At 43.9% G+C, this 24085-nt stretch overlaps 3 protein-coding genes across 4 annotated transcripts; all 3 read left to right on the top strand.

Annotated features, from left to right (window-relative positions):
• The first annotated feature begins 134 nt into the window (after positions 1-134).
• Positions 135-4786, top strand: f7 (coagulation factor VII). Its single transcript, XM_030409221.1, has 8 exons — positions 135-253; positions 1097-1260; positions 1359-1383; positions 1842-1955; positions 2649-2789; positions 3181-3299; positions 3606-3726; positions 3809-4786. The coding sequence occupies exons 1-8, from the start codon at positions 193-195 to the stop codon at positions 4399-4401; spliced, it is 1338 nt and encodes a 445-aa protein (XP_030265081.1). The 5' UTR covers positions 135-192; the 3' UTR covers positions 4402-4786.
• Positions 4787-5101: 315 nt separating this feature from the next.
• LOC115576963 (uncharacterized) lies at positions 5102-16754 on the top strand. Its single transcript, XM_030409687.1, has 18 exons — positions 5102-5170; positions 5365-5528; positions 6076-6100; positions 6994-7104; positions 7208-7345; positions 7469-7581; positions 7781-7898; positions 8005-8630; positions 8724-8730; positions 11630-11878; positions 12432-12592; positions 12955-12979; positions 13412-13525; positions 13990-14121; positions 14213-14487; positions 14732-14849; positions 15470-15657; positions 16202-16754. The coding sequence occupies exons 1-18, from the start codon at positions 5110-5112 to the stop codon at positions 16619-16621; spliced, it is 3045 nt and encodes a 1014-aa protein (XP_030265547.1). The 5' UTR covers positions 5102-5109; the 3' UTR covers positions 16622-16754.
• Positions 16705-23977, top strand: prozb (protein Z, vitamin K-dependent plasma glycoprotein b). 2 transcript variants are annotated; one of them, XM_030409204.1, is made up of 9 exons: positions 16705-18600; positions 18891-18999; positions 21009-21169; positions 21303-21327; positions 21512-21685; positions 21853-21975; positions 22060-22139; positions 22314-22452; positions 22539-23977. In XM_030409204.1, exons 2-9 carry the CDS (start codon positions 18906-18908, stop codon positions 23300-23302), a joined length of 1560 nt encoding a protein of 519 aa, XP_030265064.1. In that variant the 5' UTR covers positions 16705-18600; positions 18891-18905; the 3' UTR covers positions 23303-23977. The 2 variants fall into 2 exon arrangements, with proteins under 2 accessions (XP_030265064.1, XP_030265063.1); XM_030409203.1 differs by having other exon boundaries at positions 16705-18999.
• Positions 23978-24085: the final 108 nt, after the last annotated feature.

Here is a 24085-nt window from a genome sequence, read left to right as displayed (position 1 = left end):
AGCTGTAACTGATCAGTCACATCAGCTAACGTCCGTCTGTGGCCTGAACCAGCAGCTGTCAGTGTGTTCAGGTCACAGTTTGTCAGTATTTCTGTTGGGAACATGTGATCGAAGGCGGAGGGGAGGAGGAGGATCAGACTTTGTACCTTCGGGTCCACAAAGAAGCAGCACAGCAGCCAACTGTCAGCTGAAATGTGGCTGAGAGTCTTCGTCACCTTCGTCTTCAGCTTCTCCAGCTGCCGGATGGCGTCAGGTGAGGAAAGACAAAATTTCTGACTGCAGAAGAAGAAAAATACAAATTGTTTATCTTTACAGATTTAGTCTTGTAGGATGAAGACAAAATAAAGAGTCTATGGTCACGCTGGCAGCTCTGTGAGGCTCAGACACAATGGTGAAAGACATGCTAACGTTAGCATGTGTACACGTTTACAGTGACAATGCTAACATGTTGACAGGCGTAATGTTTACCATGAAATTTGTGATTGATGAGATTCCTGGAGATATAACGGGACAGTAAACTAACAGAAATGCCTGATTAACATGTTTGCTACGTGGTTTTTTTACATTTGCTTTCTTAAACCAGCGAGCTAAGATTAACTCTCTCTGACCTGCTGGGACATGTGTCAGCGGTTAGTCTGCTAAATTCAGTAAGCTGTTTTTAATTGAGTTGTCTTAAAAAGACAGAAATAAACAACTTTGATAATTGACGCGATCGGACAAACGGAAAACAAAATGCCATTATGAACGTACTTCTGTCTAAAAAGGCGCTACATTGTGTGCTTTGTCCTAACGTTAGCTGCTGAACGAGTCTGTTCTTTGGAGCTGCTGCATTAACTAGCTGCTGAACGACAGGTCCAGAGGCTAAATATGCTAACTTACCATTTTCAAGTCAACACCTATCATATTAAGCATTAACAAGGGGCATGGCTAGTGTTGGCACTCAGCAATGCTAATGACGAGCTTTCTAAAAGTTACTTTCCAGAAGTTGAGATGCTTTCCTGAGATGAAAGTTCAGAGGATCACCAGTCAAAGGTCCAAATTTCTTGATCCAATATTTTATCAATCTAAAGTTCCCTCCGTCTGTTTTTTCTGGTAGTGTTTCTGGATCCAGATAAAGCCCATGGCGTACTGGTCCGGACTCGGAGGTATAACTCGGGCTGGTTCGAGGAGCTCCAGATGGGAGATCTGAAGCGAGAGTGTCTGGAGGAGAAATGCTCGTACGAAGAAGCTCGCGAGGTGTTCGAACACACGGAGACGACGGTCGGACTGTTTTCTCTCTTTGACTGTACACCTGATAACATGTCTCGTGTTCTGGGGCAGAATAATAAAGTGTCTGTTTGACTCTTCTGTTTCCTCAGGATGAATTCTGGAAAACATACAACCGTAAGTTTACAGTGGAAGAATCAGCCGTGCTAGCTGCTAACCAAAGCTAACGATAGCGCCAACACCTGATCCAGACGCTTGAGATGATTGAGTTGTTCAGTGGCTCATAAAATAACATAAAACACAAATGACCTGACAGAGAAACATGGAACACTATTGTTCTGTAGTCAGACTTCATTTCTTTACCATTTATTTCTAGTTTTCTTCTTTTCATGTTAGTAATGTTAGTTTTAAAGCTTTTGACCTGCTCTCATTGGATCAACTGGATTAAAGGCGATACAGTCAGGATGTGGATGATCTGGATTATAGTTATAGAGTTGGAGCACGTGTTCCAAGATAATCCATTATTGATGAATGTTTATTGACCCAGTTCTATGGTCCTCAGTCCTCAAACAGCAGATATCTGTATTCTGTGATCTGTTCTGATTAAACATAACGACTGTGCTGTCGTCCTCCAGTCCCGGACAGCTGTAAGTCGAACCCCTGCCTGAACGGCGGCAGCTGCTCCACCCAGGCTTCGTCCTACGCCTGCCTCTGCCTACCTCAGTTCACTGGACTCAACTGTGAGCTCGGTGAGCAAAACACACTCATGTACTGAAACCAGGCGGGTCAGGAGGTTCTGGTCCATACATGAGGAGACCTGTTAACATTATGAGATGTTTTAAAGCATCATTTCTCTGTTGTGCTGCTTCTGCTGCTGATGTTTAAACATGTACGTACACTTCTATGCAGACGACTCACAGCTCTACTCGTCTCTTCAACGTGATGATTTCAGTAAATTGAACAGAATGTCACAAATTAAATGACAATAAAAACTAATCTAATCTAATCTTCACATTTAGGAATGCTCAATAACCATGCAGTGTTTTATAGAAGCAAATTTTCTTTGCAGAATTCTGACGTTAATCTCAAAATACTGAGAAAAAAGTCAGAACTGCCGCCCCCTAAAAAAACATCTTCCGTGGCGCTCGTCCTCTTCTGTTTATTTTTACTGTGTGAAACCTAAAAATGAGACTTTAAAACATAAAAGTAAAAGTTCATTATTCTGTGATCTACATGTTTATACCTTCAGATAATATTTATTCTATAATCTATTAGATTTTTAAAAAAAAGTGTCAAAATATCAATATCAATGGATATTTTTCTGGATTTTCAGTTGTTCAGGTTCAGGATCAATATTGAAATGTAACGAGTTAACTCATATTTCCTTTGTAGTGACATAAACAATTAAAATATGTCAAATGTCAGCGTGTTGTTGGTTCTAGAGACGCTGACCGTCCCCGACACCTGCCTGCTGGAGAACGGAGGATGTGATCATTACTGTGACGAAGGATGGCGAGGACTCAACTGCTCGTGTGCAGACGGATACTCCCTGGATGTCGACGGGCGGAGCTGCGTAGCAAAAGGTGGAGGAGGATTTAACGGTCGTGGATCTCAAACCTGCACATCGATCCGCGTCTGTAACGTTTGTTTGACTTGAAACCTGATTAAAAAAACATTTCTGCCACATAAATATATGAAATGTTACATATGAGAATAATCCAAAACATCTTCGTCTGGCTTTGTAAATCTAACGCTGAGTCTCTTTTCCCAAAATTAGTCGACAAATCTTTTGACTCTCTGCTTCACTTTCCTTTGATGAACCACATCAGACCTTAAGATTGGAGAAAACAGTTCAAATACAGAACAAAACAGACTGAACACGTCTTCAGCTGCTTCAGTTGAACATTAAACTTGATGTTTATATTATAATAATGAAGATAATGTTAATAAAATGATGTATTTGTGTGTTTGCAGAGTCGTTAGCATGTGGAATGGTTCCCGTCCTGCAGGGAGAAAACAAGAACAATCAGCTGGACCCTCGAGCTCGAATCGTCGGGGGAACAGAATGCCCCAAAGGTGAATGCCCCTGGCAGGTATGCTCACATTAAAGGGACAGTTGACACTTTTATTCACATTGTTGTTTTCACTCCTGATGACAATCAGAAGTCCTGAAGGTACTTTCCCAGACTTTAACCTCTGACAGCAGATTCTGAGGAAATCCTAAACTTTCCAAAGATAACAACTATGTTTGCTTTGGATGAAAGTTTTACAGGAAGCGTGTTTGTTAATGAAGAAGCTCTGTCAGTGAATATTTAGTTGAGTTGCTCGTTTTATAATAAAAACAACATTTCCATCAGTATGACCGCTTTAAAATACAAATGTTTCTATGTTCTCTCGAGGTTCTGCTGGTGTACAAAGGCAAAGGTTTCTGTGGAGGAGTGATTTATAAACCCACGTGGATCCTCACAGCGTCTCACTGTCTGGATGACTACGAAGCTCAGCACCTGACGGTGGTCGCAGGTAAGAATCCCCCCGTTACCAAGCAGAACAAACAGTCTCTGTCTTCTTAAATTGATGTAGATGACTCGCTCTTTGTCACCAGGTGAGCACGACACGGAGGTGACGGAGGGCACGGAGCAGTTCATCCAGGTCGCTGAGATCATCATGCACCAGAACTACGTGAAACTCACTGCCGACAACGACATCGCCCTTCTTCGCCTGGCGTCGCCCATCGTCTACACGAAGTACGCCGTCCCGGCCTGCCTGCCGACGCGCTTGTTGGCGGACCTCGACCTCTGGGCCGTCAGCCTGCACACGGTGAGCGGCTGGGGGAGGAGGGGGGAGAATGGACCCACCTCACACATCCTGCGGCGGCTGCAGGTCCCTCGGATCCGGTCGCAGCAGTGTGTGCAGGACAGTGGCGTGGTGCTCACCGAGAACATGTTCTGCGCCGGATACATCGAGGGCCGGCAGGACTCGTGTAAAGGCGACAGCGGCGGACCTCTGGTGACCAAGTACAAGCAGACGGTGTTCCTGCTGGGCATCGTGAGCTGGGGGAAGGGCTGCGCCCGACCCGGCAACTACGGCATCTACACCCGAGTGTCCAACTACCTGGAGTGGATCCACAACCGGACAGCGACGCCGAGTCAGCCGACGAACAACACGGAAGCTTCGTTACACAACCTGACAACCTGAACCCGACAACAGATTCTGTCGGGTTCAGGTTCAGAATGGCCGCCATTTTGTGGACTCATAACAGGAAACACTTTTAGTCAAGTAGTTTTACTTTTTGTGAAATGATTCATTTGTAAGAAGTTAACTTCAACGAGCTGTGAGACATCAGAGGACTGTGAATGGTTACGTCTTCATCCCCATCATAAAGCTGAATGTAATAGATTACTTTGCTTGATTACTGTTGTCAGCGTCATGTTTGATCTAATGCTGTAAAATGTGTCAATGAAACAGCTGCAACAGATGTTTTCTCCAGCTTCCTCACACTTTCTCAGGCATTTCATGGGAAATGAATCAAAGAATAAATCTGTGAAGATCGTGTGGTGAATAAAAGTGTTGTGTAAAAGTACTTTTACTTTGTTACTTTACTTGATCTAAGAACAAATTTGAGGTTCTTACTTGTATGAAAATGTACATTTTACTAGTAAAATGAAAACTGGATAAGAAAGTAAGATGATATCAGTGATGGAGGACGTTTTCCTGCAGTACTTCTACAACATGACGGTGCTGAGCTGCAGATAATCTGCGGGGCACTAGGACCCAACATGCAGAGACGTGTTTACTGACCTGGTTACAAACTGACCTCAAGGGTCGGAGGCTCAGTGGGCGTGGCCTAAAAACACTGACCCCTCTTAAAAACTCTCCGTCCTCATTTAACTGAGAACCTCCGACATGTTGCTGAGGAGCTGCTGCACTGTCTGGATTCTGCTGTCGGGCATCGCTGCTGCTGCAGGTCTGTGCATTTCAATATAAAACTAAGTTAGCATGATGCTAAAGTCTATTTGTCAAAGATAAATGACATCAAACAAAGTTTAAAGAAACTGAAGAAAAGATTAAAGAGAGGACTGAGCTTCTTCTTGCCACCGTCCTGTCGTGTTTCCTCACATTTCTCTGGATAATAAGTGAAGGTGTTGCATCGTGTTTCAGTGTTTGTGGAGAGGAAGGAGGCGAACACGGTGCTGCAGAGATGGCGCCGAGCAAACAGTGGCTTCCTGGAGGAGATGCAGCAAGGAAACCTGGAGAGGGAGTGCCTCGAGGAGACCTGCAGCTACGAGGAGGCGCGAGAAGTCTTCGAAGACGTCACACTGACGGTCAGTTTGTTCGTCAGCTCCACCAAAATGTTACGTTACGCAAAGAAAGACAGAATAACTTTGAGCATTCTGTGTTTTACCTGAAAGTCTATGTATGTATATTAATATATGGATCATTGTATTTGGACTTATTAGTACGAGATGAAAACAAATTTCAGTCATTACACAAACAAAGAAGAACAAATCTGTGGTAGAACTTTTACTGTTGTTGGACAAAATGGGAGCACAAACGTTAAATGTTAGCTAACTTTATGCTAAAAGCGTATTATGTTAACGAAGGTGTCTTTTTAAAATCAAAGTGCATACTGCTATCTCTCAGCTAACGTTGCTATCGTCGTTATCTTACAATATTTTGAGGCTCTTTTTAATATGTGAATATAAATTTGATCCTCATGTGTTGAGAGAAATGATTCTGTCAGGGTTTTGGGTTAGCATGTTAGCTTGTTAGCATCCCAGAGTCGTATTGGAGAGATGAAACCTGATTAAAATAAAGAAATAAGACAGAAACATGTAATGAAATAACTGTTTACTTGTTTGTTCTCCGCAGGAAGCATTCTGGCGTAAATATACACGTGAGTAAAACTTATTTAACGTCGTATGATGAATTTTACAAAAGTAGTTCGACCACGCTGAAGAATCACTGCAGTTTTATTCTGTCACTAATGTTTAGCATCTTCACTCTTTTAGTTTAGCTTGTCGGCATTAGCTGATTGATAAGCATGCTAATGCTACATCTGAAGACTGATATAATAGACTATTGTTAGCTTACTCTATATAACAAAGCTACAGCTCAATGCTTCTGAGTCATTGAAGTGTTTGAGCTCATAGCTAACGTGCTAATGTTTACCATGTTCTCTGTCTAAGTCTTTAATGTGGTAGAATGCTAATCTATACACTGATGCTAAAAGATGCTAATGCTACATATAACAGACTACTGTTAGCATGTTTTAGAAGCACTCATATATCATGCTAACACAACAAAGGATTATTGCTCCTGTTACTCCTGTTGGAGCTTAATGCTAACATGCTAATGATTAGCAAGTATGTTAACTATGCTCACCCTCTTAGTTTAGTGTGTTAACAGCTAATTAGCAGGCTTCAGCATGGAGATATGCTAACACTGAGGGTCAAGTGGTGCTGGAGCTAAATGCTAACAGTTTGATGTGGTCGAGGGTTTAAATAATTTTTATATTTACATTTTTGAAAGATAAATAATATAATTGTGAGCAGAGAATATATTTTTCTAGGCCCGGAGGTTAAAAGTGAAATGTAATGAAGTGAATGGGTTTTAAACATGTTGACTCTATCTGAGTGCTGTTGACTCAACCTTTAATCAGTGTATTGATTTGCACAGTCAATACTTATTGATCCTCATTCTTCTGTCGCCGAGCATCAAATCTGATCCAAAGAGATAAAACGTTGTGTTTTTGTAAAGAATGTGACGATTCTTTCTTCCTGTACTCAGATGTTGACGTCTGCGAGGCCAACTGTCAGAACAACGGCACCTGTGTCAACAATGGAACCACCGACTACTGTGTCTGTCCCGAGGGCTTCGGTGGAGAACTCTGTCAGACAGGTGAGAGATAATCAATAAAAAAACAAAAAAATGTTACCATATCACTGTTAACTAACAGTTCTGTATATTATATTTAAAATAACGTTACCTTCACTCTCCTCAGTGGTAGAAGAACTGCTGAAGTGCCTTTACAGGAACGGACGGTGTGAACATTTCTGTGACGGATCAGGACAACATGTCAAATGTTCCTGTGCTGACGGATACAAACTGGGTCTGGACGGACGACAGTGCGTCCCTAAGGGTACAAATACCACCTGAACACTGCGTCTCTGAAGCACTGACGTACCTGCAGGTTATATTAAGTGTTTGTGTTCGGCTCAAATACGTTGATATTTTGCTGTAATGTGTGTTTTCTGTGTCGCAGTGGATTATCCATGTGGTCGGCTGCCTCCACAGGAAACCACAAACCAGAGTGTTGTGGGTCAGACCCGGCTGGTGGGAGCTAACCACTGCCCCAAAGGAGAGTGTCTATGGCAGGTAAACACCGCTGCAGCACTGCGGCCAGTAACATGTGGAGGGTTCGTCCTCTGGGGAGCAGGAGATCTGACCACTAATGTCTCCTTCTCTGTGGTTTTTATATCTCTGGTCAGATAAATGTAAACATGGCCTGAAGGTGAAAGCACAAAGTTGCTGATCTGGTTAAAACGCTGTTTTCATCATCTGTTGTGTTGATCAGGTTCTGATTCAGAGAAATGGACGCAGTCACTGTGGAGGTGTTTTAATCAGACCGGACTGGGTCGTCACCGCCGCCCACTGTGTCACCGGGGGAATCTCAGAGTTCACCGTGGTGGCAGGTAACCAGTCAACTTTTTACATCAAAGATAAATTACTTTGTATCCTGGAGTTTGTCTCGTCTGAAGATGTCTGAAGTTGTTGAATGAGTTTCTGTTCTGCCACCAGGTGAACACAACCTGGACGTGGATGAGAGGTCAGAACAGAAGATGGGTGTTGTAGCATTGAAGGTCCATGAACACTACGACTCAGAGACGGGTGACAGCGACGTGGCCTTGCTGAAGCTGAATCGACCCGTCACCTTGAACCGCCACGTCGTCCCCGTTTGCCTGCCGTCCAAAGAATTTGCGGAGAAGGAGCTGCTGCTGGTCCGCTACCACACCGTGTCCGGCTGGGGCAAGAGGACCATCGGGGGCAACGTGGAGCGTGGCGCCGTGCACGTTGTCCCGGTCTCCCCCATACTTCGAAGATTCTCCATCCCCATCCTCCAGAACTCCCAGTGCTCCCAGAAATCCCAGTTCAACTTCACCAGCAACATGCTGTGTGCAGGGTACCTGGGGGGTACTCAGCAGAGTTGCCGTGGAGATGACGGGAGTCCGCTGGTCACGCTTTACGGCTCCACCCACTTCCTGACGGGCGTGGTGGGCTGGGGGCGGGGCTGTCCGAAGCCCGGGTATTATGGGGTGTTCGCCAACATGGCCAACTTCGTGGAGTGGGTGGAGGCATCAACAGTGGAAATTGACAAATTGATTCTTTCATTGGATGCAGCTCCTGAGATGTTAGAACAGGAACGAGTTTAATGAAGTGCTGAAGTTAATTTCTGTTTAAGATTTAATTCTTTAAGTCACAAACATTATCACGACTGTCTGAGCGCTCTAACTGTCCAGTTTCCTTGTCGGGTTTGTCCAGTTTTCACGTGTTGGCGTCAGCGTCGTGTGATGTTTTGGCTGTTTTTCGAGATGTTAATAAATGTTCCTGATTGATGAGAGTTGGATCTTTATTGATCGATCAGGTCTTTCTCTTACATTATCATATTTACAGTTTTGTCTTTGGCATGAAGAAACTGTTGAACAGCCTCCATCATCCAGATCCTGTGATGGCCGCCGTTTGATTGACAGCTCATTTGAGCAGATATGTGCTTATATGCCCGCCCTAAAACCTTCAACAGCCAATAAGATTTCAGATCCAGTAATACATTATATCATATCAAATCAGTTTTAAAGCAATAAACTTGCAGACGATGAAAGTTCATGTAGTTTTATTTGTTTTTCTTCTTTTCACATTATCTGCATACCTTCTGTTGCATTGTGGGACGACATCCAGCTGAGTTTGTGTTCATGGAGCAGTTAGCTCCAGGTTACAGGAGCAGTTAGTGCCAGGTTACAGGAGCAGTAAGCGCCAGGTTAAAGGAGCAGTTAGCGTCAGGTTACAGGAGCAGTTAGCTCCAGGTTACAGGAGCAGTTAGCGTCAGGTTACAGGAGCAGTTAGCGCCAGGTTAAAGGAGCAGTTAGCGCCAGGCTAAAGGAGCAGTTAGCTTCAGGTTAAAGGAGCAGTTAGTGCCAGGTTACAGGAGCAGTTAGCGCCAGGTTACAGGAGCAGTAAGCGCCAGGTTACAGGAGCAGTAAGCGCCAGGTTAAAGGAGCAGTTAGCTTCAGGTTAAAGGAGCAGTTAGCGCCAGGTTAAAGGAGCAGTAAGCGCCAGGTTAAAGGAGCAGTTAGCTTCAGGTGAAAGGAGCAGTTAGCTTCAGGTTAAAGGAGCAGTTAGCGCCAGGTTAAAGGAGCAGTTAGCGTCAGGTTACAGGAGCAGTTAGCTCCAGGTTACAGGAGCAGTGAGTGCCAGGTTACAGGAGCAGTAAGCGCCAGGTTAAAGGAGCAGTTAGCTTCAGGTTACAGGAGCAGTTAGCACCAGGTTAAAGGAGCAGTTAGCTCCAGGTTAAAGGAGCAGTTAGCTTCAGGTTAAAGGAGCAGTTAGCACCAGGTTAAAGGAGCAGTTAGCGTCAGGTTACAGGAGCAGTTAGCGTCAGGTTAAAGGAGCAGTTAGCTTCAGGTTAAAGGAGCAGTTAGCTTCAGGTTACAGGAGCAGTAAGCGCCAGGTTAAAGGAGCAGTTAGCGCCAGGTTAAAGGAGCAGTTAGCTTCAGGTTACAGGAGCAGTTAGTGCCAGGTTACAGGAGCAGTTAGCGCCAGGTTAAAGGAGCAGTTAGCTCCAGGTTACAGGAGCAGTCAGTGCCAGGTTACAGGAGCAGTAAGCGCCAGGTTAAAGGAGCAGTTAGCGTCAGGTTACAGGAGCAGTTAGCTCCAGGTTACAGGAGCAGTTAGCGTCAGGTTACAGGAGCAGTTAGCGCCAGGTTAAAGGAGCAGTTAGCGCCAGGCTAAAGGAGCAGTTAGCTTCAGGTTAAAGGAGCAGTTAGTGCCAGGTTACAGGAGCAGTTAGCGCCAGGTTACAGGAGCAGTAAGCGCCAGGTTACAGGAGCAGTAAGCGCCAGGTTAAAGGAGCAGTTAGCTTCAGGTTAAAGGAGCAGTTAGCGCCAGGTTAAAGGAGCAGTAAGCGCCAGGTTAAAGGAGCAGTTAGCTTCAGGTTAAAGGAGCAGTTAGCGCCAGGTTAAAGGAGCAGTTAGCGTCAGGTTACAGGAGCAGTTAGCTCCAGGTTACAGGAGCAGTTAGTGCCAGGTTACAGGAGCAGTAAGCGCCAGGTTAAAGGAGCAGTTAGCTTCAGGTTACAGGAGCAGTTAGTGCCAGGTTACAGGAGCAGTTAGCGCCAGGTTAAAGGAGCAGTTAGCGTCAGGTTAAAGGAGCAGTTAAAGGAGCAGTTAGCGTCAGGTTAAAGGAGCAGTTAGCGCCAGGTTAAAGGAGCAGTTAAAGGAGCAGTTAGCGCCAGGTTAAAGGAGCAGTTAGCGTCAGGTTAAAGGAGCAGTTAGCGTCAGGTTAAAGGAGCAGTTAGTGCCAGGTTACAGGAGCAGTTAGCGCCAGGTTAAAGGAGCAGTTAGCGTCAGGTTAAAGGAGCAGTTAAAGGAGCAGTTAGCGTCAGGTTAAAGGAGCAGTTAGCGCCAGGTTAAAGGAGCAGTTAAAGGAGCAGTTAGCGCCAGGTTAAAGGAGCAGTTAGCGTCAGGTTAAAGGAGCAGTTAGCGTCAGGTTAAAGGAGCAGTTAAAGGAGCAGTTAGCGTCAGGTTAAAGGAGCTGTAATAATTCTGTGCATGAAAAGGAGCTACGTTAGCACAGGGTCAGCTGTTAGCCCAGAGTTAAGGATAGCTCCGGTGACAATACTTGAGTCATTTCCAGTGCAGTACTTTCACTTTACAGAGTACCTTTAAGTTGTTGTATTTCTGCTCTTAGTGAAGTAAAATGTCTGAATACCTCCTTCACTAGTGGAGGTGCAGTTTGAGGCTGATCAGCTGATTGGTGGAAGCCTACAGAGTAAATATTGATCAGCTTGGATCCTCCACCCGGCCCCCTCATCTGATTGGCTGAAGCACAGGCAGCAGTGGACAACAGGAGGCGACCTGGACGACCTCAACGTTGAGTCAGTGTTTGTAAATCCTCATTTCCTGTAAACGCCTCCTCCCCTTAACTCTATGCAGCATGTAATCTATAAAGTAACTAGTAACTAGAGTAACTAAATAAATGTAGCAGAGGAAAACAAACAGTGTGTGTCTTCAGAGTGGACTGGAAGTATAAAGGAGTAGAAATACTCGCAGTGCACTCTGGGACTTGTAGTTGACACGCGTCGTTACCATGGTGACAGTCTTTATATCTTCAGCTCAACAGGAAGTGTGAATCCTAGGCCCCGCCCCCTCAGACAGCGCCCTCCCTCCCTCTCTCTCTCTTCATACAGGTCATTGGCCTCTCGACCGCCCCTCCTGCTCTCTCTCCAGGCTCAGACTCCATTACGTCTCTCAGCACTCTGAGGTTCCTCCACCGAGCTCACCACCGCCACATCTTCATCACCTTCATCACCACCATCATCATCAGCCTCCAGGGGTCATGTCGTGGCTTCACCGCCTGTCCCTCGGCCTCCTGCTGCTCCACCTGGCTGCCGTTCACGCAGGTACGTTCACCAACATGAACTCTGAGGAGGAACATGGAGGGAAGAGTGTGTGTGTGTATGTGTTGATTGACCCTTGACCTCGTCTGGTTGTGTGTGTTTGGCGTGTTGTCTGACTGTCGGCTCTCTCCTTGAAACCATTCTGAAGTCTCATTGGACGAACAGACCACCAGCTGGGCTCATGACATAATGGTTCCTCTAATGGTTCCTCAGGGTTCTACTCTCGGTCCTGTTTATGTTCTGTTTGGTCTCCAGAAGCTCCGAGATCACAGATCGATTTGAAAAAATGTCACTATAAATGCTAGGCTAAAAGTGTTAGCATCTCCTCATATCAGCTATCCCAGTTGAAAACTCATTATTACGATTATGCCGACATCAGCTTAACACAGCGCTTCTCTGAGCTAAATGCTAACATCAGCATGCTAACATTAACAGAATAATGTTTTCACCAACTTAGTTTAGCATGTTAGCATGTGACTCTCACTTTCACCTGAGTGATCTTTTCAGTGATTTTGAACGTGTTACTGGTTGTCCAACACTTTCTGTTCCCTCTCAGTCTTCCTGGACGGCAGGGAAGCCAGTCAGGTTCTGACCCGACGGAGACGAGCTAACAGCTTTTGGGAGGAGATGAAACAAGGCAACATGGAGAGGGAGTGTCGGGAGGAGCGCTGTGACTGGGAGGAGGCCCGAGAGATCTTTGAAAACAAAGAGAGAACTGTACGAACCTGCTACACACAGAAACACTGAACACAATCCAAGCTAGCTTAGCATAACTCATGCTCATGTAGCACGGGCTAGCTTAGCTCCATTTAAAAATCCCCCTTCAACAACCTCAGTGTTGACGGATCTACATTGAGATAGAAATGTGACAACAGGGTATTTTAGGGACAGTTAGCATCGGAGCTATTTCTTCTTTGTGACCTGATTGCAAACAAGATGATTTTAAATCTCCAGGTTCAGGTTTCAGATCCAAACACTCAGACATTAACCTGGACCAACCGGTGTTCACGGACATTTACTGATTACATTTGAACTCTTGAAGTATTTCACTCTCTGATTGTTTTGTTTTTTCCCCGCAGAATGAATTCTGGGCCAAATACGTTGGTAAGACAACTGCTTCTGGTTTTTAAAATGTGCTTCAAGTAAATGTAGATAGTTTGGGTTGATAAGCCCCAGCAACAAGAAACAAACAAACAAACAAACAGGTTTTGCCAACAAATTCTGTCTTCCCTTATTCCAAAATGTCCACTGGATCCTTCACAGCATTCATCAATTAAAAACTACAATCCTGGACGTTTATCATGCTTTTAACTGTCAACAACTTCACCATTGAAAGTAAATACCATTAAACATCACCACAGATTCACCTAAGATGACCTCTGGCCTTCAAACTATTGATTGACACCTCGTTAGTCCAGTTCGGAGCTTCTATGCCTGCCCTGTGGCCTGCAACAGCCAACGAGGTGTTAAGTGTTGATTTAAAGTGATGTCAGACTGACTTCTGCCTCATCAGACTCCTCTTCTTGAATCCTGTAGATGGCGACGCATGCGAGTCGATGCCCTGCGTACACAACGGAGTTTGCAAAGATGGAATTGGTAGCTATGACTGCTACTGCCAGGTCGGGTACCAGGGCTACAACTGTGAAATCGGTACAGAACCACAAAGACTGGCCACTTTTTTGTGTTCATACTTCAAACAAATAGAGCGCAGCACATCAATAGAGTCACCGCTAACAGCTGCTAACTGTAGCTGCCATTAGTTGGTTTGTTTGTTAGCCGTACAGCTTGCGGTCCAGACTGGGAGCTCAGAGATCAGGGTAGAGTTGGTGTTTACACCACTGGCACAAGACCTTTGGAGCTGGGTGGGCTGTGGCTAGCTGGTTAGCATGCTAACATAGATGTCACAACGTCAAAACATTAAGTTGATAATTTAAGTACTTTTTGTGTTTTCAGGTTAAATTTTGTACCTTCAGGGAGGAGCTGCTGCTCTACATTTAGCTGAAAAAAAAACCTCAATTTGAAACAAATAACATGTTGAATTTTAAAAACACTGAGGTAATGTACTCCAGGTGTGCAGAATCTTGTTGTTCACAGTGCTTCCTGTGTCTTTGCAGTTGTTCCCGAGCTTTGTGAGAACAGGAACGGTGGTTGCGACCACTTTTGCAAAGTGGTGCAGGGAAGGGTTGAGTGCTCCTGCGCTGACGGATATTTCCTGGCGTCAGATGACAAATCCTGCAACTCCAACGGTGAGAGGGACTCACAAGTCCACATGTTTCAGACTCAGGCTGATTCTTAGGGTGATTAACTGACCACTTAACCTTACATGAACTCTTGCAGCAACCTTCAAATGTGGCGCCATCGTCACTGGAAACACCCGGACTGTTTTCAGGTACGAGCGAAACAACACGATGGTGGCAAACGATATGGATTTGAATGAGACAGACCACAACATCAACTCCACCGATCAGGATTACGCGATGGACAACAGCAGCGCCACCGGCAAAATCTTACCAGTGAACCTGGTCCTGGAACAAATAATCACTGCTCAAATGGCCAGCATGACCCGCATCGTCGGCGGAGAGGACTGTCCACCGGGAGAATGTCCATGGCAGGTAGAGACGCTTTGTTTCTCAGAATAAAGAACACAACTAAAGAGGAAAGAAACAACCAGGTCAAGACTCTTTGAGGTCCATTCCTCTGTTGACACTCTGTGGTGTTTATTATATTCTCTATGTGGACGCCGATGAATCAGTTCCTGTCCAGAAGTCAGTATGTATCTTCCTGTGGACGCCTTAAGTCCATAATTGCAGAGTTTGTTTAATATTTTCCTTCCCTGTCTCTTCTCGTCGTCTTCAGGCTCTCCTCCTGAATGAAGAGGACCGAGGGTTCTGTGGAGGAACCATCCTCAACGAATACGTCATCCTGACCGCCGCCCACTGCATGAACCAATCACGCTACATCTACATCAAGCTCGGTAATTCCTACTAACCAATCAGCATCAGCTGAGTCACTCAACGGATCATGTGTTAACATATATATTTATTTATTTATTTATTTATGTTGTTTATTTATTTATGTTGTTTATTTCGGGCATGTCAATTCATAAACATCACATTTCATCATTGTTCAAATAATACAATACACATGGCCGAAAGGGAAAAGCGGGAGAAGCCAAAGCTTATCAAGTCCCGCCCCCATTACCCACAGGATAAAATCTTCATCCTGATCTTTTCTTGTCTTTTGCATTTTACATTTTCTTTTCTCTTTTTTTTTTTTTATTTTCAACTTATTTTGTTATGACCTTTGACAAAACATATTACAGCAGTAGTATACAGTATCAACTTATTGTTTGGGTACAAATGGTATTTGTTATGCTCACATGCCGCCTCAACACAGTGTCTGCACAGTGTCTGTTGATTCGTGCCTCTGACCTTTATCAACCCTCCTGTATTGATCTGTACTGATCAACGATTGAATGTACATACTTTTTACAAGATTACAGATATTTAATGAGAGTTTTCATGATGATAAGATGTGGATCAACTGGTAGTTTCAGATTGTTTTACACCTGGACTCTTGTTTCTGTGCCTTCAGGTGAGTTCGACGTGTTGGTGGATCACGGTAATGAAGCCACTCACAATGTGGAAACTATAATCACCCACAATAATTACAAGCCTAAAACCTACCACAATGACATCGCACTCATCAAGTTGGCCACGCCCATCAAGTTCAGCAGGTACATCCTGCCGGCCTGCATACCTGAGCCAGACTTCGCTGAAAAGGTGAAGCTTTAAACTTGTCACTTTCACAGCTTCAGACATGTTTTCATAAACTCAATGAACCCCTTTTACATTTTGGATTCCACTCTCATGTACGTATCGGAAACATTAAGCCACAGCTGGTTAGTCTAGCTTAGCATAAAGAATAGAAACTTTGGAAACTGTTCGCCTGGCTCTGTCCCAAGAAATACTATCTTACATTTCTGATTAATCGCACACATTTTCTTTGACAAACTGCTGACGATTGTCGGTCCTCTGTTTTACCGTTAACACTTACAAACATAATTTTGAATCTTATATGAAGTTTCTGCCAGTAGAGCCTTCTAAATCCTACAGACTGGAACTAAAAGAGTGAAGTTTAGGGGTGCTGGTGGATGATTATTTTCCCATTGGACAAAGACAAGCTAGCTGTTTGCTAGTTTCCAGATTTCATGCTTGGCTAATGTTTCAGGCTTCTCATATTTACATACAAACATGAGAGTGGAATCAATCTTCTCATTAAAACAGTCGACACTCTACTGGGGAAATCTGTGACGTCCTCTTGCAGGTTCTAATGCGGCAGCCAGACGGCATGGTCAGTGGTTTCGGCCGTATTGCTGAGGGTCGGCAACCGTCCACCATCTTGCAGCGCCTCACCGTCCCCTACGTGGATCGGGCAACCTGCATTGAATCCACCCAACTGCGCATCTCTCACCGCATGTTCTGTGCTGGCTACGACGAAACAGCCAAAGACGCCTGCCAAGGCGACAGCGGCGGACCGCACGTCACGCACTACCGAGGCACCTATTTTATCACCGGCATTGTAAGCTGGGGCGAAGGCTGTGCACGCAAAGGCAAATATGGCATCTACACCCAGGTGTCCAAGTACATCCACTGGATCCGTGAAGGCATCAAGAAGCTGATGCCCAAAGAGAGGAGCGACAGGAAGAAGAGGCACCACGGCCCAATCAACAGATTGGTTCTGTAATCGTTCAGCCTCACTTTGTGCCTCACATGTAATCAAAATCTAAATAATGTTTATGACTCCTGAACAGGCACATATCACAATATTTACCACAAGACAATATAAAAAATCTTAATGCTGCATTAATTCACTGTTAGTCCACTTGGGAGCAGCAAAACAAGCTAAAGTAATTTTAGTAATTTTAACATGTTAGCAAACAGCTGCATCACAACCTATAGAAAGTGACTTGTGGAGTTCCTCAGGGTTCAATTCTAGGTCCTGAATATTTTCTGTTTGGTTAAACTGCAGTATTAAAGTATTTGGTCCACTTGGAGGCAACAGAACAAACTATAAACACAACTTCTATCAGCTACTAACGTAGTAGTGGCTATCGTGTTAGCAAACATCAACATGCCATCACATCCTGCATTTGAGTCACGTTTGTGTTGAACTGATAAAAGTCTTTAAGCTCTGTTTTGGCCTCTTGAGCTGCTCGCTGCTCGCTGCTCTCACGCTAGTCTTTCTTCTGTTTGGTGATCTTTTAGTGCAAAAGTCTCAAATGTGAAGTGCAAAACTGTCGTTAACCTGCAATGTTAATTTAAAATGACTTCATATATCTAAGCTTGATTTAACAATTTGCTTTCAGTTTGATTCAAACATCTGGAGGAGGAAGCTGAAAAAGAATAATCTGCTGACATGCTCTGTTCTTTTGTTTTTAGCTTTTTGAGCAGAATTTGATGCAAATAAAAGAAATACAAGTCTGCTACATTTGCTTATTGTGCGATTCAAATATTCTACATTTTATGTGCAATTTTCCAATGCATGTGAATTGAAGTGTGTATCTGAGGAGTTGGATCAAACTTTGAATCCAATTTTACATTGTTGTGGCATTTTTACAATTTAAAAGGTGAGTACTTATAACTGATCAGATTTTATACCTTCATCACAGCGGAAGATATTTTTAGTAGAGGTTCATATATGTATAAGAAAGAAATGTATTTTTTGAATGTTAACAATTAAAATTGTAGTTTTATACCCAATTCTAATTCATTTATGAGGTTAAGTCTTAGAAGTCCAAGTATATCAGAGCTGAACAATCAGTTATTGATATGTCGAGGGTAATTTTTTAATCACATATTCCAGCTGAACACTGAATATCTTTGGATTTTGTTCAGACCTGAAAAAGTACGTTGAACACATCACATTGAGCTCCTAAAATGTATATTTTTTTTATTATATACACTCATGAAATTACATAACAAGACATTGGAAGAAGTCCTCTGATTGGACGATGTTCACTAATGAATTCCAGGAGAAAGGTTGTGATTCGATCTTAGATCAGGATTATTTTATCAAACTTGGTGTTTTCTGTATATGGATACAACTTCGCAGTAGCTTTCCCAGTACCATGCTAGCCATGCTAGTATAGCGTGGCTGTAGGTTTGTGACCCTGTAATCGACTGCCTCAGCCTCAGATTGACTGTGTTTACTGCTTATTTGCTAATGTTGGCATGCTAACATGCTGAAATAAGATGGTGGAACTGGTAAACATTATAACTGCTAAACATAAGGATGTTAGCATCATCTCTGTGAGCATGTTAGAATTCCAATGTTAACATTTAGCTCAGCATTACAGAGCTGCTAGCATAGCTGCAGAGTATTAGCCCTGTTAAGAACTACTCAGTTACTGCTCCCAAGATTAATTATGGGATTGTGGGAGCAGAAAATAAAACTTAAAAAAAGCAGTCATCTTTCATTTTCTCCATGTTCTGTCCATGATTTGATTGGGATCAGGAAACAGCCCCGAATAATCTTGAATTATGATGAAACTGCTCGTTATTTACCTCAAATAAACAAACCTACTGAATATTGAAGTTCTAGAGGTCACAGCTGCTGCTTGTTTGTGTGGGTTGAGGACAGGCCAGAGTCCAATGCAGGACCACAACGTTTACCGAGAGCTCCACACTTTTAACACTCTATATGAGCAGAATTGAGCCGTGCAGGTGAAAATCAGACTCTAGAAGACTTTCAAAGACAGTTTTTTGTAAAACAAGTATATTCGTAGCACAACTTAGCTTGTAAGCTAACTGACGTCTCAATTTGATGTTTGATACAATTTTTATTGGGGTTTTGTTGAAACTTTTCAAACAATGAGACATTTTAGATTTTCATAATTGCTGTAAAAAGACTCAAGACTTAAATAAACATCATGTTTGTGGGGTTTAATGAATCGGCCGTGACTCATCAGTGTGTATTTGTGTGTGTGTGTGTGTGTGTGTGTGTGAGTGTTCAGAGTGGAGTCAGTGTCATGGCGGTCAGCATCATGTCAGCTTGTTGTCGAGCGCCTGTTCTGTCTCTTTTACTTCTTGGCTGCTACCTTCAGGTCCTCATCCAAGGACAAGGTAAGACTTCTGACCTCTGACTATTAGCAATGTTTGGGCTCAGTTACAGGTTATTTATCGTCTGATTTTTATTGATGAAATCTTATTTTGAGCAAATCTTCACTGATATATGAGGCAGGAAACAGTTAACAGCTGACATAAGAAGTCTAACCTTTTGATGTTTAAATTCAACTGAAAATGTATGGTGGTCTATTTGTGCCAAAAAGAACATGTCTTTCTGATGCAGAAGTCTCATGGTATTACACACAGTTTGTCGTAATAAGGACTGTATTCCAATAAACAATCATTATGTTTGGTCTACACTGATATAGTTAAAAGATTCATGATTCAGTTTAACTCGTTATCATACAACCCAGCTTGTACAGTGAAATTACAGTTACAGTCTCCTGGTATTACTCACAAAGAAACATATGATAAATAATAAAACATAAAAATGGAGTGTGGGGGATGAGTTGAGGAAAGAAGCTGGTTGTTCTGTGTTACAGCAGCCGATACTTCTGTGTCTCTCTTGGCAGACGGCAGTAGTTACCATTTTGTAAAATAACATTTTGTTTGTTTTGTGGGAAAAGTTTTGACAATTATGACAATATGTCACAAATAATTATGATGTAGTAAATTACAATAATGACTGTCTGAATCTCAAGTGAGTATATTATGAGTTATAATTGATACAGAAACACGACTCAGTGTTGTTTAATTAAAACTGTTATCAGTTTCTGATTTCTTATTTATTTGTCATCACAGCGATATATATTATATATAGTGAAGAATTGGATTGCAGAGGTAGTATGATCATAACAACACAGTTTGACTTAACATTTGTCCTCACAGTATTTCCCTTGTCCTCGCAGTGTTTCCCATGTCCTCGCAGTGTTTCCCAAGTCCTTGCAGTGTTTCCCTTGTCCTCGCAGTGTTTCCCATGTCCTCAGAGTGTTTCCAATGTCCTCGCAGTGTTTCCCTTGTCCTCACAGTGTTTCCCATGTCCTCGCAGTGTTTACCTTGTCCTTGCAGTGTTTCCCTTGTCCTCAGAGTGTGTCCAATGTCCTTGCAGTGTTTCCCATGTCCTTGCAGTGTTTCCCATGTCCTCAGAGTGTTTCCAATGTCCTCGCAGTGTTTCCCTTGTCCTCGCAGTGTTTCCCTTGTCCTCGCAGTGTTTCCCTTGTCCTCGCAGTGTTTCCCATGTCCTCAGAGTGTTTCCAATGTCCTTGCAGTGTTTCCCATGTCCTCAGTGTTTCCAGTGTCCTCGCAGTGTTTCCCTTGTCCTCGCAGTGTTTCCCTTGTCCTCGCAGTGTTTCCCTTGTCCTCACAGTGTTTCCCATGTCCTCAGAGTGTTTCCCATGTCCTCGCAGTTTTTACCTTGTCCTTGCAGTGTTTCCCTTGTCCTCGCAGTGTTTACCTTGCCCTCGCAGTGTTTCCCATGTCCTTGCAGTGTTTACCTTGTCCTCGCAGTGTTTCCCTTGCCCTCGCAGTGTTTCCCATGTCCTTGCAGTGTTTACCTTGTCCTCGCAGTGTTTACCTTGTCCTCGCAGTGTTTACCTTGTCCTCGCAGTGTTTCCCATGTCCTTGCAGTGTTTCCCTTGTCCTCGCAGTGTTTCCCATGTCCTGGCAGTGTTTACCTTGTCCTCGCAGTGTTTCCCATGTCCTCCCAGTGTTTCCCATGTCATCGCAGTGTTTTCCATGTCCTCGCAGTGTTTCCCATGTCATTGCAGTGTTTCCCATGTCATCGCAGTGTTTCCAATGTCCTCGCAGTGTTTACCTTGTCCTCGCAGTGTTTACCTTGTCCTTGCAGTGTTTCCCATGTCCTGGCAGTGTTTCCCTTGTCCTCGCAGTGTTTCCCATGTCCTGGCAGTGTTTACCTTGTCCTCGCAGTGTTTCCCATGTCCTCCCTGTGTTTCCCATGTCATCGCAGTGTTTCCCATGTCCTCGCAGTGTTTCCCATGTCATCGCAGTGTTTCCCATCTCACCGTAGTGTTTCCCATGTCATCGCAGTGCTTCTATTGTACTTGCAGTTTTCCAGGCTCCACAGACCCACAATGTGTTCCTGAGGTCCAAACGGGCCAACCAGTTCTTAGTGGAAGAGATCCTGCAGGGGAACCTGGAGCGGGAGTGTCACGAGGAGCTGTGCAACTACGAGGAGGCACGCGAGTACTTCGAGAACGATGCCAAGACGGTCAGACTCCCATCACTAACAATATCTGATATGAGAATTGAAAACATTTGTCTGGGTACAGGCTGACTTCCTCTCAGTTTACCTTTGAACTCAAAATTAGTTATAAAAAAAAGTTATATTTGTTTCTTTACAGATGGCCTTCTGGACGGTTTACTTAGGTGAGTTTTCTTTCACAGCAACTGCAAAGAGTTGTGTGCTTACATTATTCTAAATGTCTTTGGTTTTCACAGCTGAAACAACCTGAATATTCTGTCATGTTAAAACACTGCTTCTTTCACTTCAGTTACTTCAATTGCTCCTTTTCTTATCACTGTAATTTATCAGCTCTCTGCCTCTTATCAGATGGGGACCAGTGTAAGCCGAATCCCTGCCTCAATGGAGGCAACTGCACAGACAAAGTGGGCGAGTTCCAGTGCTCCTGCTCCGCCCCCTACTATGGACCAGTCTGTGAACTAGGAGCACTGGTAGAGAAAGAAAACAATGGGTGGCCATTGTCTGTGCCACAAATCATCCTAGGTTAGACCACACCCACTGCTGAATTGGCCCCGCCTCCATGTAGGCGCGTGGTAAATAATCACTCAGTCTTAAGAGATTTTACGTCCTGTGATGTAACTAGTTTTGTGAATGATTAATGTGATTTTGTCACTTGCTTTCATCTCATTATTTTGTGTCATCATACTCAGAGTGTCCGACTGAAGGCCCGACAGCTTGTCACCAGCTGTGCATGGTCTCCTACTTCACCTTCACCTGCTCCTGCATGTCTGGATTCAAACTACAGGCCGACGGACGGAGCTGTGTGCCTGAAGGTCTGAACTGCACCTAAAATAAAACTACCAAAAGTTCACCAAACAAGTTCAAACTGGTTATACAAACAGTCTTTGTGTCCTCAGTGGAGTTTCCCTGTGGAAGACTTCCTGACCACTTCAACACGACTGCGTCAATGTGTCGACATGGAAACTGTCCCTGGCAGGTAAGATGGAGTTTTCAATATTTGTTTATTTGTCGACCATTTCCTCAATTTTTTATTTTGTAAAATGTCCCAACAGTGACACATGTGTTCAGTAAGTTTATGGATGAAAACAAGACTGTCATGTTTTATAAATTGCAGCTTAGCTCCTGCTGTGGGTTTGTTTTCGGTCTCCAGGTGTCCCTACTGAACAGCAGAGGGGTGGAGCTGTGTGGTGGCGTGATACTGGGTCGATTCTCTGTCCTGACAGCCGCCCGCTGTCTCTTCCTGGACTCAAGATCTGATCTCCGACCTTCCAACTTCTATGTGGTCGCTGGTACTGAATAATTACGCTCAGCTGTCATTTTTAAACATTAAAATTGAATTGAATTGTGTTCTGATGTCTCGTCTCTTGTCTCCCAGGTGACAAGTCGATGCCCGTCCCTGTCCGGGCCCTGTACGTCCACCACCGTTTCCAACCTGATCGGCACGACAACAACCTTGCCCTCCTGGAGCTAGCCCGCCCCCTGCACTTTAACCCCGCTCTCATCCACCTCTGCCTGCCCACTAAGGACTTCAGCGAAAACATCCTGATGCATTCTGGGAGAGCAGGTATCTCAGGGAGACGGGGGGTCCGTCGGACCCAGAAACTGGTCTACATGACACTGGACGAGTGTCGCAGTCAGCTGAACGTCTCACATCCACTCAGCAACAAAATGTTCTGCATGAGGAGGCAGAATGGGGCTTTAGGGAACCAAAATAGATTCAAGAGAAGCCTGAATGGACCTTCAGGGAACCAAAATGGCACCCAAGGGAGCCCAAATCAACCTTTAGAGAATCGAAATGGAACCCAGGAGAAGCTGAATGAACAAACAGTGAACCAGAACCAAAGCCAAAAAAGACAAAATGGAGCAGAAAACAGTGCAAGTTCAAAGGGTCATGGCAGTGCGAGGTCAGAAGTCAGCGGTGGGAAATGTGGTGGTCTGTTGCAGGGGACGCCTGTTGCCTCAGTGGAGCAAGGGACAGCGTTTCTGACTGGGCTGTTCATCTCATCAACCGCTGACTGTGAAGGTGGCGGCCTGGTGTTCATCAAACTTTCCCGCTACCTGAGCTGGATCAAACCGAGGCTGGAGGCCGCCGAGGATCACATGACGACTCAAGTTCTTCAGTATCCTGAGAATCGTTAGCGACTCGCCTGACGGCTCCATCTTTGAAACTGCTTTTGTCATTAAACGTCCTGTTCTCTACAAAATGTATTCAATGGACCAAAATGGTGGTTTCATGTGTTTTAGCTCCTAAACTAGAAAATATTTTCCAAATCCTGATGAATTCCTCTTCGGTTCAGAGCCGACTCACTTCCCACCAGATGAGTCTGTCGATCTGTTGTTTGTGATTCCTCTGCTACTCACAAAAACTACACAGACTAATGACAACATGAGTCCACGCTGAATAATCTGAATGAGCAAAGTAACTAAATGTATCAAATAAACGTGGTGGAGAGGAAATGTAGAGAAGCAGGAAATGGAACTACTGAAGTAAAATGTACTGTTCCTGAAGATACAGAAAACTTGACTATTGTAAAAACACAACGTCATTTTCAGGAAAAACTACTAGATTTAAAAAAAACACATTTCAAAAAGCATTTCCAAAACCAGCTTAAACTTAAGTACAAAACTGAGTTATATTCCTCTGCTGGTTTTTCATATTTTGACACCAAGATTTGTATTGTTTCTGGTTCAAATATCAGTTTTCGTTCTCCTTGATTGACAACAATCGATATCATAGCATGCAATGTCAGGAGGCAGGAAGCGATTTAACCAGCCTGTTATTGCGACATAAACACGTTTTACAGTGAAATCCTATTTTACAATTGAGTGTCTGAACTGTTTGTTGAGAGTTTTAATCATGTACTTTTGATTCAGATGCACGAACATCCATCGCTCCTGTTCATTGTCAGCAGTTTGTATTTA

The sequence above is a fragment of the Sparus aurata genome, chromosome 24, assembly GCF_900880675.1.
Source record: "Sparus aurata chromosome 24, fSpaAur1.1, whole genome shotgun sequence".
NCBI lineage: Eukaryota > Metazoa > Chordata > Actinopteri > Spariformes > Sparidae > Sparus > Sparus aurata.
Note: the sequence above shows the minus strand (reverse complement) of the source record. Positions and strands in the feature narration are given on the sequence as shown.

What these genes read in the sequence shown, in the direction of transcription:
- LOC115576963 (XM_030409687.1), top strand. Translation starts at nt 5,110, where the DNA reads ATGTTGCTGAGGAGCTGCTGCACTGTCTGGATTCTGCTGTCGGGCATC. An exon ending in GGGCATCGCTGCTGCTGCAG is followed by an intron (nt 5,171 to 5,364) that starts GTCTGTGCATTT and finishes ATCGTGTTTCAG; the next exon opens with TGTTTGTGGAGAGGAAGGAG. An exon ending in GGGCTACAACTGTGAAATCG is followed by an intron (nt 13,526 to 13,989) that starts GTACAGAACCAC and finishes GTGTCTTTGCAG; the next exon opens with TTGTTCCCGAGCTTTGTGAG.
- prozb (XM_030409203.1), top strand. Translation starts at nt 18,807, where the DNA reads ATGTTTGTGGGGTTTAATGAATCGGCCGTGACTCATCAGTGTGTATTT. An exon ending in TCGAGAACGATGCCAAGACG is followed by an intron (nt 21,170 to 21,302) that starts GTCAGACTCCCA and finishes GTTTCTTTACAG; the next exon opens with ATGGCCTTCTGGACGGTTTA. An exon ending in TGTGCCACAAATCATCCTAG is followed by an intron (nt 21,686 to 21,852) that starts GTTAGACCACAC and finishes CATCATACTCAG; the next exon opens with AGTGTCCGACTGAAGGCCCG.
- f7 (XM_030409221.1), top strand. Translation starts at nt 193, where the DNA reads ATGTGGCTGAGAGTCTTCGTCACCTTCGTCTTCAGCTTCTCCAGCTGC. An exon ending in TGGACTCAACTGTGAGCTCG is followed by an intron (nt 1,956 to 2,648) that starts GTGAGCAAAACA and finishes TGTTGGTTCTAG; the next exon opens with AGACGCTGACCGTCCCCGAC. An exon ending in GCACCTGACGGTGGTCGCAG is followed by an intron (nt 3,727 to 3,808) that starts GTAAGAATCCCC and finishes CTTTGTCACCAG; the next exon opens with GTGAGCACGACACGGAGGTG.